This window comes from Cynocephalus volans, chromosome 13, assembly GCF_027409185.1.
Source record: "Cynocephalus volans isolate mCynVol1 chromosome 13, mCynVol1.pri, whole genome shotgun sequence".
Taxonomy (NCBI): domain Eukaryota; kingdom Metazoa; phylum Chordata; class Mammalia; order Dermoptera; family Cynocephalidae; genus Cynocephalus; species Cynocephalus volans.
The window spans coordinates 81,620,777-81,634,003 of NC_084472.1; the positions used below are offsets into that span (position 1 = coordinate 81,620,777).

Genomic DNA, 13,227 nt, shown 5'->3' on the forward strand with positions numbered 1-13,227 from the left:
TTTAAAATTGATATGTTTTATTTCAGTTCCCTAATTTTTTTGTTTCAAATGGTTTCTTTTAATTGATTGACTACACTCAAATACACTTGAACATAGACCAAGGCTTGAAATGTGTTCATATCTATATTATTGGGTGAACTGATTTTCATGTATGTAGCTTTTATTTTGTATAATGGATAAAATGTTTTCTCTATATATTTTGTTTTAGTTGGATCACCGTTATAATGAATTCAAACTTCATGCAATTATGTCTGAACATAAAAAAACAATCACAGCAATCTCTTGGTGTCCGCATAACCCTGATCTGTTTGCAAGTGGCAGTACCGATAACTTAGTGATTATTTGGAATGTTGCAGAACAAAAAGCCATTGCTAAACTCAACAACACAAAAGGTATATTTATAACTCGGATTTATTTTATTGATTAAAATATTTTCATTTCAACAAGCACTATTAGTATTATTAGTTCAGGTTTTAAAGTAGTGTTTTCTAGTGGTGACCTATGTAAGAAACATTTTGTGTCATAACTCGTGTGTGCTTGTATACAAACCTGAAACAAAATTTCATGAAATAATTATAGAGATGGTCAAATAAAAACATAATCAAAACATTTCAGATCATGACTTGTGTGTGTGCTTGTATACAAAACTGAAACAAAATTTCATGAAATAAATATACAGATGGTCAACTAAAAACATAATCAATACCAAGTAATTTCATTAGTGTTAAAATATAACAAAAAATTTCCAAAATATACATAGAAATAAATAATTAGAAAAGATTTTATCAATAACAAGAGTAACAGGCCTTGCCTGTTCATGACTCTATTCCAATCTTTAACATACAAGCACAATATTATGCATATATTCAATGCCCTGTTGAGCTGGTTTTGTGCCTTTATTATTAATTTGATCAAGGTAGAATGTTTTAATTTACACAAATAGGTCTTTGTGAAATTGATTATCATTATACTTTTTCTGCTTGGCATTAGGAGCTCTTATTTAATCTTACCCTAAAATAATGATAAACAATCATTTTCTGTGTCACAATAATTCACTTTCTTTTTGAGCACCAAGTGTACCTCAATTATTGGTTATGATTTTGAGAACTAATGGTGGATATATTTTCCATATTCAGCTTCTCTAAAAAATGATTATAACTTTGAGATAGAAAACTTGGACTTCTTGGTCTCACTAACTTATTTTTGTTCAAAATTTCTTTGTAATATTCTTATAAGTATGTAGTAACAATATTGGGAATTCATAGGCAATTATCTTTAAATTTTGTTTCCATAATAATAATGTCTTTGGAACCTTTAGATATATTCATCATATTTAGTACATTGCTTTTTTCTAGGTCTTTAAACTTGCTGAAAATATCAGTAAAATACCTCAATTTTGTTATTCAACTATCATCTTAAGGATGTTTGCCAAAGGAGGTTAATTTTCAACTAAAAAATGTAAATCTCATTCTGAAGTTCATATACCCTGTTTTTTATTTTCGCTTGCAACAATGATGTATTAGATAGTGAGTAAAGTTTGCTCCAGTCTCTCAGCAAAATATTATTAAAAGTCAGCTCTTCACTGAGTTTCCATTAATCCAATTCACAGTTTTCCTTAAGGTTTTCAGTACATCAATGAAGAAAAGCCCAATTACTTTTAGTACAAAGCTTTGTGATATATAACAGTGATTGGTAGCCTCAGTCAAGATTTTCATATCTCCTCATGTTTTCTGTCATATCTGTTCCTCGACCAATCATTGATTCTATAGGTTATCATAGTACTGTTTATATTGATCAGCAATGCATTTTCCCAATACTTTAAATCCAGATTTGTGTAAGATTGATTTTTAATAATACAACAAATTCTCCTTAAAATTCTTTCCTCATTTAATGTGACATAAACCAAAATTTGTGCATGATATCATTGTCCTCATAAAGTTGTAACACAAAATCTATACCAGGCTATAACTGCATAATAAACATATTTTCTAAATGTTATGCAAAAGTACAGATTAGACAACATATTATTGTATTATCACCTACTTTATCCATGGATTTATCATCAAACACCATATATGTTACATCTGTTCATGGTGAAAGACTTTTATTCATCAGCTGTGTACACCATAGTTTTCTCTGCTCCTGGATGTACAATTAAATAAGACTTTCTCATTAACAGTTGTAGAATGATTAAATAATTGTAGTAAAAATTTTTGGTCAATTTTATATCTTTTTTTTTTCCTCGAAAATTTTCAAAGTCACCAATATCTTCCTTGTGCTGTTTCCAAACATCTTCTTAATTTGAAAATTGAAACCTTTGATATTTTATTTGAAAAAAATTATGAATATTTTTGGGAATTTTCATTTTAAATAACCTCTTTTGAAATGTCTTAGAGTCCATTTTTCTTTTCAGAATTCAGTGTAAGCAAAGTAGAAATGTGCATTAAGTGAACTTATTTTTAACTTCCACATACAGTCGTTGAACTTGAACTTGCCATTGTATTTTTAACTTCATTCTTTTTTTTCTAATAATCAAACAATCCATTTAAAGGAAAATGAGTATCAGTTTGTTTAAATGTAAAATGTTAAAATTGTCACCAACTTGAAAAATGTCACAGTTTGTGTAACAGTGGATAATAATGCTACTTACCTGTCTCAGAATATTGTTGGGAGAATTAAATGAGTTGATATTTACAGAGCTCTTAAAGTACTTATACATAATTTGCCACTATAGAAATGTTTTCTAATATTATTATATGGCATTGTTTCTGGTCTTTTCAGTTTCTTTGCTGTCTTTCTCTAAATATGCTTTCAGACAGCCAGCATTCTGTTGTCCTTCAATTGTGTGATGGTGGTTTGGTCTATACTGAGTATCTTATCCCTTTTTGGGGAAATTCTACTTCTGTTAATATATCCTAAAACCACATCCGATTTTTTTATTCGCCTTATTCATGATTCATTTATTCTTTCATTCAGCAAACATTTATGGAGTTCCCATTATGTGTCAAGCCCTGGACTAGGCATTAGGCTTCCAGTTTCTGCTTGAAGCACATAGACTGTTGACACAAACTGAACCAATGCCTTTCAACTTTGAGTCTTTGTTCATATCATTTTCTTTTCCTGGGAAATACTGCTCAATCCATGGATTTAAACTCTACCCTTCCTTCAAGGTATAATTCAAATCCAATTTCTTTCCCAGTGGTTCCCAAACCTTTCTGTACATCAAAATCATTTGGAGAAGCTTGTTAAAAATAGATTCCTGGGCCCTAACTGCACATGATCTGATGTGTTATATTCAGTCTGATGATTCTGATGCAGACAATTAACATGTTTGTGTTGGGATATTCTTAATCTCTCTCTTGAATCATAAATTTCCCGTAACACTTATTTTATGTATGCTTTATTTGATCACAACAATAGCAAGTACATTAACAATTAACTTTTATTTTCTGTCTTTTAGTTTAAAAGGTGCTTTCACATATATTGTTATATTTCCTTTTCTTAACATTCATGTGGTCAGCTGTTTTTATTATCTCCATTTTATAGATGAAGAAAAAGGAGGTTTAGAGAGAGAAAATCACTTGTTTAGTTTATGTGAGGTAAATGTAAGATTTGCATCTAAACTCCTAATAAGACATAGATTGTAACATTAAATTTATTGTTATTAAATCCTTACAGTAGCATTTATCTTTTCATGTACTTGAATCTTAGCTCCCCAATTTATATTTAAGGTGCTTTAAAGCAAGAACTGTATCCCATATTACCTTGTATACCTAGAATCCCTACAGAAGGTCTCACAGACAAGTACACAATAAGTATTTATTGCTATAATATATAGTCTACCAAAATAAAGAACTCTATAAATTTCTTTGACTGTACGAAGCATTTAATCATATTAGTAGTGTTTGAATCTACCTAAATATTTTTCTTTTCATCACGGAAGTTCCCTATGTTCTCTATATGTTCCCTATATGTTCTCTATATGTTCTCTATAGCTTTTGGGATTACTTTTAAATCCAATTCCCAAGTAAGAAAGTTATGGTTTTTTTTTTAAAGATGAACATATTCTTGTGTTTAAATTTGTTTTAGAAATGAACAATGCAAACAATATTTAATGGTACAAACTTATGCCGCATCTCTTTGTGATTTATCAATGTTTAATTTATTCCAGGGATTCCTGCCTCTCTTAGCTGGTGCTGGAATGCAGATGATGCTGTGGCATTTGTTTCCCACAGAGGCCCACTGTTCATTTGGACTATCTCAGGACCAGATAGTGGAGTGACTGTACACAAAGAAGCTCATAGCTTCTTGTCTGACATCTGTATATTCAGATGGCATACCCAGAAAAAGGGGAAAGTTGTGTTTGGTCACATGGATGGAAGTCTATCAATTTTCCAGCCAGGTAAGAATTTAATTAGTCTGGTCTCTTATGTTATGATTTTCTTAGCATATGTAATTTCTTATTTACATAGCATAAAGCCAAATGTAACAAAATTTCAGTATAATAATTGTGAAAATAATACCCAGCAATGGTCATTTCAAATATTTATTTGAAGTAGATTTTGTTTATAGGCATTGTAGTATATTCAACTTAGCTGTGCAGATTTTACTTTGAATTAACCCAAATCAGTAATTTGTCCCATATTTGTACTTTTTAAGTAAATTCTGTATTTCTGCACATTTATTAAGAAAGTAACCTGAGTGAACAAGGACATACAGCTGGAAGATATGATGACTTATTTATACCACTCCAAATTATTTTTCCACTGGCTTATAAAAATACCATTCTGATGCCATAGCTCCTTAGAAAAAGCTTTGGACATGGCATAAAAAGGAACGATACAACCCTTTGAACTCTTATTAGTCAATTAATTTGGCTGAATGAAAGGGTCTGAAAAATTAGTTTAAATTTTAAAAATTTAAGCAATAACAAAAGGTGTAATTAAAAAAATACCTGAATTGCTCTCCCCTCATAAATAAGTATCGTTAACATTTGAGAAACATGCTTTTAGCCATTTGGCATCTCTGTTGATGTATGTGATTATTGTTGAAAAGATGGATGGATGAAAGTGCATTTTTAGGAACAGGATAACTACTTTTACAAAACATTACATTCAATTTATTTGAAAATAATAGAAGGAAAGGAAATTGAACAGAGGAAGTTATGAAAATTTAAATCTTTCTTCAGGGAATGACCTTTCTAGAGTTAAATAAAAAGATTATGTAAAGCACTGATGCATTGAAGCCATTATATCTTAAATACATATTAAGCAGGATCTATGACTTATCTTTTAAAGGAAGATAAAAGTAAATATACATATACATCTTTACCACCTCCCCTTTATGCTCTTTGTACATGTCCTCTGTTGTTCCTTCTCATGTTGCTAATTTAACATGGGGGCAGTTTCATCTATTTGCTGAAAATTAGTATGATGAGGGATCAATGACTGTTGTTTTGTTTGGATTTGTTGTCTCAAACACCTGCACTGTTACTTTCTCTGTTACATCCTCTGCAGTGGAAGCAGATTCTGTTTTATAGTTGGTCATTAGTCTCATAGTTAAGCAACATAATTCACAGGCTTTCTCTTTTTTGATCTGATGAATACCATTTCTGTATCCTGTATTCTTCATCTCCCGCAATCATCCTTAGTTTCAGGGAGGTAATTTATAGACAATTACAGTTATAATTATAGCTGCATGCTCTGAGGTTCATCCTTTTGCCTCTATTCTCTGGGTTATATAACCAGATGTCATTAGGGGTAGTCGCCTAGTTCTCCCCTGGCTGGCCTACAACCAGAGATGTAATCAGGATTGTGACACCTGCTTTTCAAGGAATCTGTGTGCTGCTTAAAATCTGAAGAGGATTATGAGAATCATGCTTTTATTTTTATTTAACTTGCATTCTAGATATTTTTCATAGTTTGTGATTTATCATTGTGGCCATCTCCTTTTTCATTAACTAGGGCTTCCTTTTTTCTTGGCTTATTATTGTTATTAGGCATCATTGACGGTTTTAAGCCATAAGACCTTGAGACATCATACTATGTACGTAAGATGTAAATCACTGAGACTGTGTGCTTTTTTTTTTTTTTTTTTGGCATATTAAAGATAAGAAGGAATAAAGACCGTATCCTAGGTTTTGCTTTTCTCTATCCTAGGTTTACATCAGGATAAGAAAGTATAGTAATTGAACAATCTGAGCTGTGTGGCTTCCAGAAGAGGCCGTTGTTTTCCAGTAACTCAATCTTCCAGTTGTTAACCAAAGTAATTTGTACATGTGTACCCAAGTCATCAAGTGTTGTTTTTCTGCATACACCCGTGTGTTAGTTTACTAGGGCTGGTATTAAAAAGCACCACAAACTGGATGGCTTAGAACAACAGAAATTTACTATCTCACAATTCCAGAGTATGAAATAAAGTGTGGAAGGGCCATGCTCCCTATAAAGGCAATAGGAAAAGATCTGTTCCAGTCCTTTCTCCTAGCTTCTGGTAGTTCCTCGGCTTGTTGCACCATAATTCCAATCTTCACGTGGCATTCCCTCAGCGTGCATGCATGTCTGTGTGTCCAAATTTACCCTTTTTATAAGGACACGGTCATATTAAATTAGGGTTCGCCCTAAGGATTTCATCTTAACTTGATTATCCACAAAGACCCTACCTCAAAATAAGATCTCCTTCACAGGTACTGGTGGTTAGGACTTCAGCACTTTTTGAGGAGGCATACCATTCAACCTATAAGAACCTGATACAGACTTCTTAACCTCATTTATATCATAGGATTTACTTAGCAATTAATATGCACAAAGCATTATGAAAGATCCAGTCCTGCTGGGTATTTTCCTTTTGCACATACACAAGCAAATGGATCAGGAAGGAAACACTGCCTTTTAATTCTCGCACTAGACTCTGGATTGTGAGTTTGAAACTTTGAGACTGTTAGCATTAGTATTAGTATTCTTAGTCTTCTTAACTTTCATGAGGAGTTGTCAACCTTACGTTCTATCCCTATGTTACAACATAGATATATATCCTTCAGGTTCTTGGAGGAAATTCTGACCTCAAGCTCTCTGTTGTCTAGCCTTTCTCTCTCTTAGAAGAAAAAATAAATAGTCATGGAGGACTACTCACAGTAGTGCAGTACGTTCATCATTTAAATCAGTCATATTTAAATGGTGCTTTGTATATTTGTATATTTATGTGTGTGAATTGAGGGTAGGATTTGATAGGTGATCCAGCTGGACTTTAAACCATTTGTTCTCTTTCAGCCTGAACAGCACCATTTTATTCTGCATTATGTATTGGATGTTCACGTAAAAATTATCATATGAACAGAGGATTTTAGGGTATAAAAATTGGAAAACTCTTAGCTATTTCAAGTTATGTTCCTAGACCAAGTTTATCATAGAACTTTTAAAAAATATTCATTAGAGAAATGTTTAAACTGAATTACGTGATTTGATATTATCCCATGAATGTGTGTTAATCAAATTTGCATTGTTTTATTTAAGAAATGTTGTTGACGACATAGTCCCTATGTAACACTGCGTCTCCCTTTTATTTTTTTAATTTTTATTTATTTTATTTCATTTTTTATTGAAACATAATTGATTGTATGTATCTGTGGGGTACAGAGTTGAATATCAGTACCTGTGTGCAACATGTGATCTCAAATCAGGATAATTAGTATACTCACATTATACGATGTAATCGCTTTTCATGGCCCTTTACCAAATAATTCCTCCCTTACCTCCCCCTCCTCTCTCCATCCCCCTTTCCCACCTCTTGTACCTCAGTTTTGTTCTCTCCTTTTGAAAGTTCAACATATTATTGTAATTGTTGTATCTTTATTTCTTACTTTCTTTTTTTAGCTCCCACATATGAGTGAGGACGTGGTATTTCTCTTTCTGTGTCTGGCTTGTTTCACTTAATTTTCTCTAAGTTCATCCACGTTGCTGCAAATAGCATGATTTCATTCTTTTTTTATGGCAGAGTAGTGTCCCAGAATGTAAATATACTATATTTCCTTATCTAGTCATCCGTGGACGGATATTTAAGTTGGTTCCAACTCTCGACTATTGTAAATAGATCTGTGATAAAAATGGGAATGCAGGTATCACTTTGACATGATGATTTCCATTCCCTTGGGTATATATACCCAGCAGTAGAATTGCTGAATTGTGTGGAAGTTCTAAATGTAGTTGTTTGAGGAACCTCCGTTTTATTTTTCATAATGGCTGCACCAACCTACAGTCCCACAAACAGTGTAGGAGGATTCCCCTCCCTCTGCATCCTTGCCAGCATTTGTTATTCTCTTTTTGATAATGGCCGGTCTAACTGGGGTGAGATGGTATCTCAGTGTGATTTTGATTTGTATTTCCCTGATGTTGAGTAATGTTGAGCGTTTTTTTCATGTGTCTGTTGGCTATTTTCATGTCTGTTGGCCATTTGAGATGCCTATTCAGTTCCTTTGCCAATTTTTTAATTGGCTTGTGTTTTTTTACTGATAAGTTGTTGGAGTTCCTTGTATATTCTGGATATTAATCCTTTGTTGGATGCATAGTTTGTAGATATTTTCTTCCACTCTGTAGATTGTCTTTTAGCTCTCTTAATTGTTTCTTTTGCTGTGCAGAAGTTTTTTAGTTTGATATAATCCCATATGTTTGTTTTTCCTTTTGTTTCCTGTGCTTTTGGGGTCATATTCATAAAGTCTTCACCCAGTCCAACTTCCTGAAGTGTTTCCCTTATGTTTTCTTTTAGGAGTGTTAAGTTTCAGGTCTTATATTTAAGTCTTTAATCTATTTTGAGTTGATTTTGATATATGGTGAGAGGTATGGCTCTAGTTACATTTTTCTACATATGGATGTCCAGTTTTCCCAGCACCATTTATTGAAGAGACAATCCTTTTCTCAGTGTATGTTCTTGGTGCCTTTGTTGAAGATCAGTTGGCTGTAAGTATGTGGGTTGATTTCTCGGTCCTCTATTCTGTTCTCTTGGTCCAACTGTCTGTTTTTATGCCAGTGCCATGCTGTTTTGGTTACTATAGGTTTGTAGTATAATTTGAACTCAGGTAGTGTTATGCCTCCAGCTTTATTTATTTATTTTTTTTGCCCAGGATTGCTTTGGATATTCAGGGTTTTTTGTTGTTCCATATGAATGTTTGGATTGCTTTATCTATTTCTGTGAAAGTGTCATTGGTATTTTGATGGGGATTGTTGCATATGTAGATCACTTTGGGTAGTATGGACATTTTCATATTGTTAATTCTTCCATTCCAAAAGTATGGAATTATTTTCCATCTTTTTGTGTCCTTTAATTTCTTTCAACAGTGATTTGTAGTTCTTGTTATAGGGATCTTTCACCTCCTTGGTTCAATTGATTCCGAGATATTTTATTTTTTTGGTGACTATCATAAATGAGCTAGTTTTCTTGATTTCTTTTTCTGCTAGTTTGTTCTGGGAGTATAAAAACGCTGACTTTTGCATGTTGATTTTATATCCTGAAACTATACTGAAATCGTTTATCAGCTGTAAGTTTTTCTGTAGAGTCTTTAAGCTTTTCTGTATGTAGGATTATGTCATCTGCAAACAGAGACAATTTGATCTCATCTTTTCTGATCTGGATGCCTTAATTTCTTTCTCTTGACTGATTGCTCTGGCTAGTACTTCCAGTACTATGCTAAATAGGAGTGGTGAGAGTGGGCATCCTTGTATTGTTCCAATTCTTAAGAGAAAAGCTGCTTTCAGGGTAATATTGGCAGTGGGTTTGTCATATATGGCTTTTATTGTGTTGAGATACTTTCCTTTTTTTAAAAGCATGCAGGAGAGAGATTTATTTCCAGTCTCAGTTGTAGGAAATGTTCTGCTTCTCCTGAGCACATTTTTTGTTTGTTTTGTTTTTAACCTATGGACAATGTGAATTGTGTAACCTTTCATGATTTCTTTTTTCTTTGTTTTAGCCACCTAATCTCAAAATTAAAATTTTGACGACTATGTGATTATATGTTCCCCCTTTCTTAACCCCGATTTTTTTCTGTTTTTTTTTATATGTAGAAGTTGTCGACCTTATCTTATGATTTCTTTATTCATGTCATATGCTTTTTTCTTATTTGACAACACGTTGTCTGATATTTGTATAATAAAATAGAACATAAATAATGTTAGTAACACGTATAAAAAGAATCAGCTATTCTAATGACTGGCTGTAAAATTTTATAGACTCATTTTTATATCTTTGTAATAAAATTATCAGATACAAAAGAAAATGGTGAATATAATTTGTTATCATTTTGACTATAAGCTTGGGGCTTTGAAATAATGTGATTTAGATATTATAGCATTGCAAACCTCCCCATTTCATGTTACTATTATTTTGATTTTTTCCACATCCTGGAATATTTTTAATAAGCCAAAGATACTAACTGAAATATGCAAATGTCTAAAAACCACTTACAGAATAGCTAGTAAAGCTTTAAGAAGTCATTTTTCTACTTCTTTCAACCTTATAATGATTAGCTATGTTAATATACCTCACTGTTTATTATATAAAACAGCGGTTTAGTAAATGCTTATTTAGGGAAAGAAAAAGAAAACAAACTTTTCTTGATGATTATATGCAAGAATTTGGTACAGCCAAATAAAGGCAATCTCACATCCATCTTCTATGACTATATATACAAAAATTTAAAATAAAATGCTACCTGCTTGAGATCAACATTACATTTAAAGGATGACATATCCTGATGCATTTAATCCCAAACCAGAAATTACCAAGATTTTCAGTTTGCTTTAGAAATATCTTATATATCCAAATAAACCCTTTTTTCCCCCTGCTTTTATGATCTTATATGTTGAAAAACAATATGTAATTGTAGGATTGCAGTAAGAACTGTGGTATCTTTCAATTGTGTGTGCGTGTGTGTGTGTGTGTGTGTGTGTGTGTGTGTGTATGTTTTTAAATAAAGACTTTCCTTAAAGTTTATAATACTTAGGACTAATTGGTACTTTCTGTTAAGGTTGTAGTCGCTAATTTAGTTTTCTCACTGCCTTTCTTTTGAGAATGAGAGAACTGACTTATTGGAGTTCCCATGTGGTCCATCACCAGAAGCATTTTTTTCTGTATTGCCTGTTGTGTATACATCTTTCAAGGAACAAGAGGATTGTTTGATGATTCTTTGCTTCACTTAATTACTCTTATTTCATCTCCCTATTTTTCTGACTTCCCTTTTTGTTCTGGTGGTCAGGTGCGAATTATGATTATGATGTGATATGATTAATGAGAAAAAGAAATAATAGTAAATATCGATATGCCATTTATATTGTGCTCCACAGTTCTAAACCCTTTAATCAACTAATTTATTTAATCTTTTTAGGAACTCTGTGAGGTAAGTATTATTATATTCTCCATTATAAAAATAAACAAACATACACACAGAGGTTAAGTATCTTGTCCAAGACCACAAAGCCAGTAAATGATGGAACTAGGATTTGGATCCAGTCAGCCAGCCAGTTCCAAAGTCAATGCTTTTTAATCACTACATGATGTTCATCATTTCAATAAGCATTTTCCCTACTCTTATGGTGCTGTAACTCAGTGAAATTTGTAGTTGTTGACATGATCCTGGGTATTATTTATCTGTGTCTTTTCCATACAGCTTCTAGTACAAATAGGAAAAACATTCAAGGCACTAGAGATTGCCACAGCCGAGCAGTTGAGTCTGACTTTCATCATTAGAACAAACAACTTCCTCTGCATTCATATGTCAGTTATGCCTTTTGTATAGAAATGCCAGATTTGTATTCTTAGTACTCTGAGATCGGTGGTATACAGGAGAAAATTAATAGGATCTAAATTATTGATTTCATTGTGAAATTTTCTGAAATAATTTTCTTTATATTTTAATAGGTAATAAAAATCAGAAACATGTTCTGAGGCCTGAATCTCTTGAAGGGACAGATGAAGAGGATCCAGTTACAGCTCTGGAATGGGACCCACTGTCTATTGATTATCTTCTTGTGGCTAATTTGCATTATGGAATTCGCCTACTAGATTCTGAATCACTTTATTGCATAACAACATTTAATTTTCCCAGTGCAGCAGCTTCTGTACAGTGCTTAGCCTGGGTTCCCAGTGCTCCTGGGATGTTTATAACTGGAGGTAAGCATACTCCAATTCCCTGAAGTTTTCATTATATGTACATTCTTTAATCAAATCAGGTAAATTGTAATCTTCCATTGGTTAATTTTGTGTAAAACACACTACTATCTCAAATGTAATCATTTATTATGTTAAATACTTAGTTTCTTTTTATTTATGTTATATGTCATTAACATAATGACAAATAAAAATGAAATCAATGCCCCGTCTTCCAGGTTTCTGGAAATACATTGGAATATATTCTCCTCATATACATGTCTGTTTGTGTGTGTGCAGAAGATATAGTTAAATTTCAGGCATGGCAGGCTGACAGTGAAGGTACTGACCAGAAAAACTATTTACCTGGATAGGAACTTTATTAGCCTCACTGATAATTTTGACAACCCATTACCCGATATGCCTAGGGAGACCCAGATAGAGGAATTTATCTCCATCGTTTGAAATGATGTTTCTTTATGGTTTCCTAATCATGAGAGAAGTAGCAAAGCTAAGTAGTGATAGGGGATGGGAAGATGGGGGAATTAGGAATAGTGGTAGAAATTGAATGACTCTTTACTTTTACCATTTACTTAGGTCCAGAGAGAGAGAGGTCTGTGAAGAGATAGAATACTTTCAGCTACTGTGTAAATAATTCCCTTATTCACTTATTGTAAAATAATAGACAATGATTCTTTATCCTCTCAGCATTTTTAAAGAAATTCTTATTTCTTTAGTACTTACATTACACATGCAAGGAGATGGATTCTTAATTACCTTTAATTTCACAGGATAGAACAGGATAGAACTAAAAATAGGCATAGAGATTTTTTAATATATCTATTATTACTATTAGTAAAATATACTTCACAACCATAAAATTCACCATTTTAGAAGAGTACAGTTTAGTACTTTCTAGTATATTCACAAAGTTATACAACTATCACCATTATTTAATTCTAGATTATTTCATCATTTCCCCCAAATACCCCGTACCTATTAGCAGTCACTTTCCATTACTCCCTCCCGAGTGGCGCACACATGTGCATACATAAACCACTAATCTACTTTCTATCTCTCTGGGTTTGCCTGTTCTGA

The 13,227-nt window shown here is 32.6% G+C and overlaps 1 protein-coding gene across 4 annotated transcripts in view; it reads left to right on the forward strand.

Moving 5' to 3' along the window:
- The window catches only part of WDR17 (WD repeat domain 17), a 91,539-nt gene that overhangs the window by 17,125 nt on the left and 61,187 nt on the right, over positions 1-13,227 (forward strand). For all 4 annotated transcript variants that reach the window (XM_063076816.1, XM_063076815.1, XM_063076818.1 and 1 more), the window contains 3 exons: positions 209-392; positions 4,172-4,402; positions 11,902-12,153. In XM_063076816.1, coding sequence (XP_062932886.1) covers positions 209-392; positions 4,172-4,402; positions 11,902-12,153 — 667 coding nt within the window. The remainder of the gene's footprint in view (positions 1-208; positions 393-4,171; positions 4,403-11,901; positions 12,154-13,227) is intronic.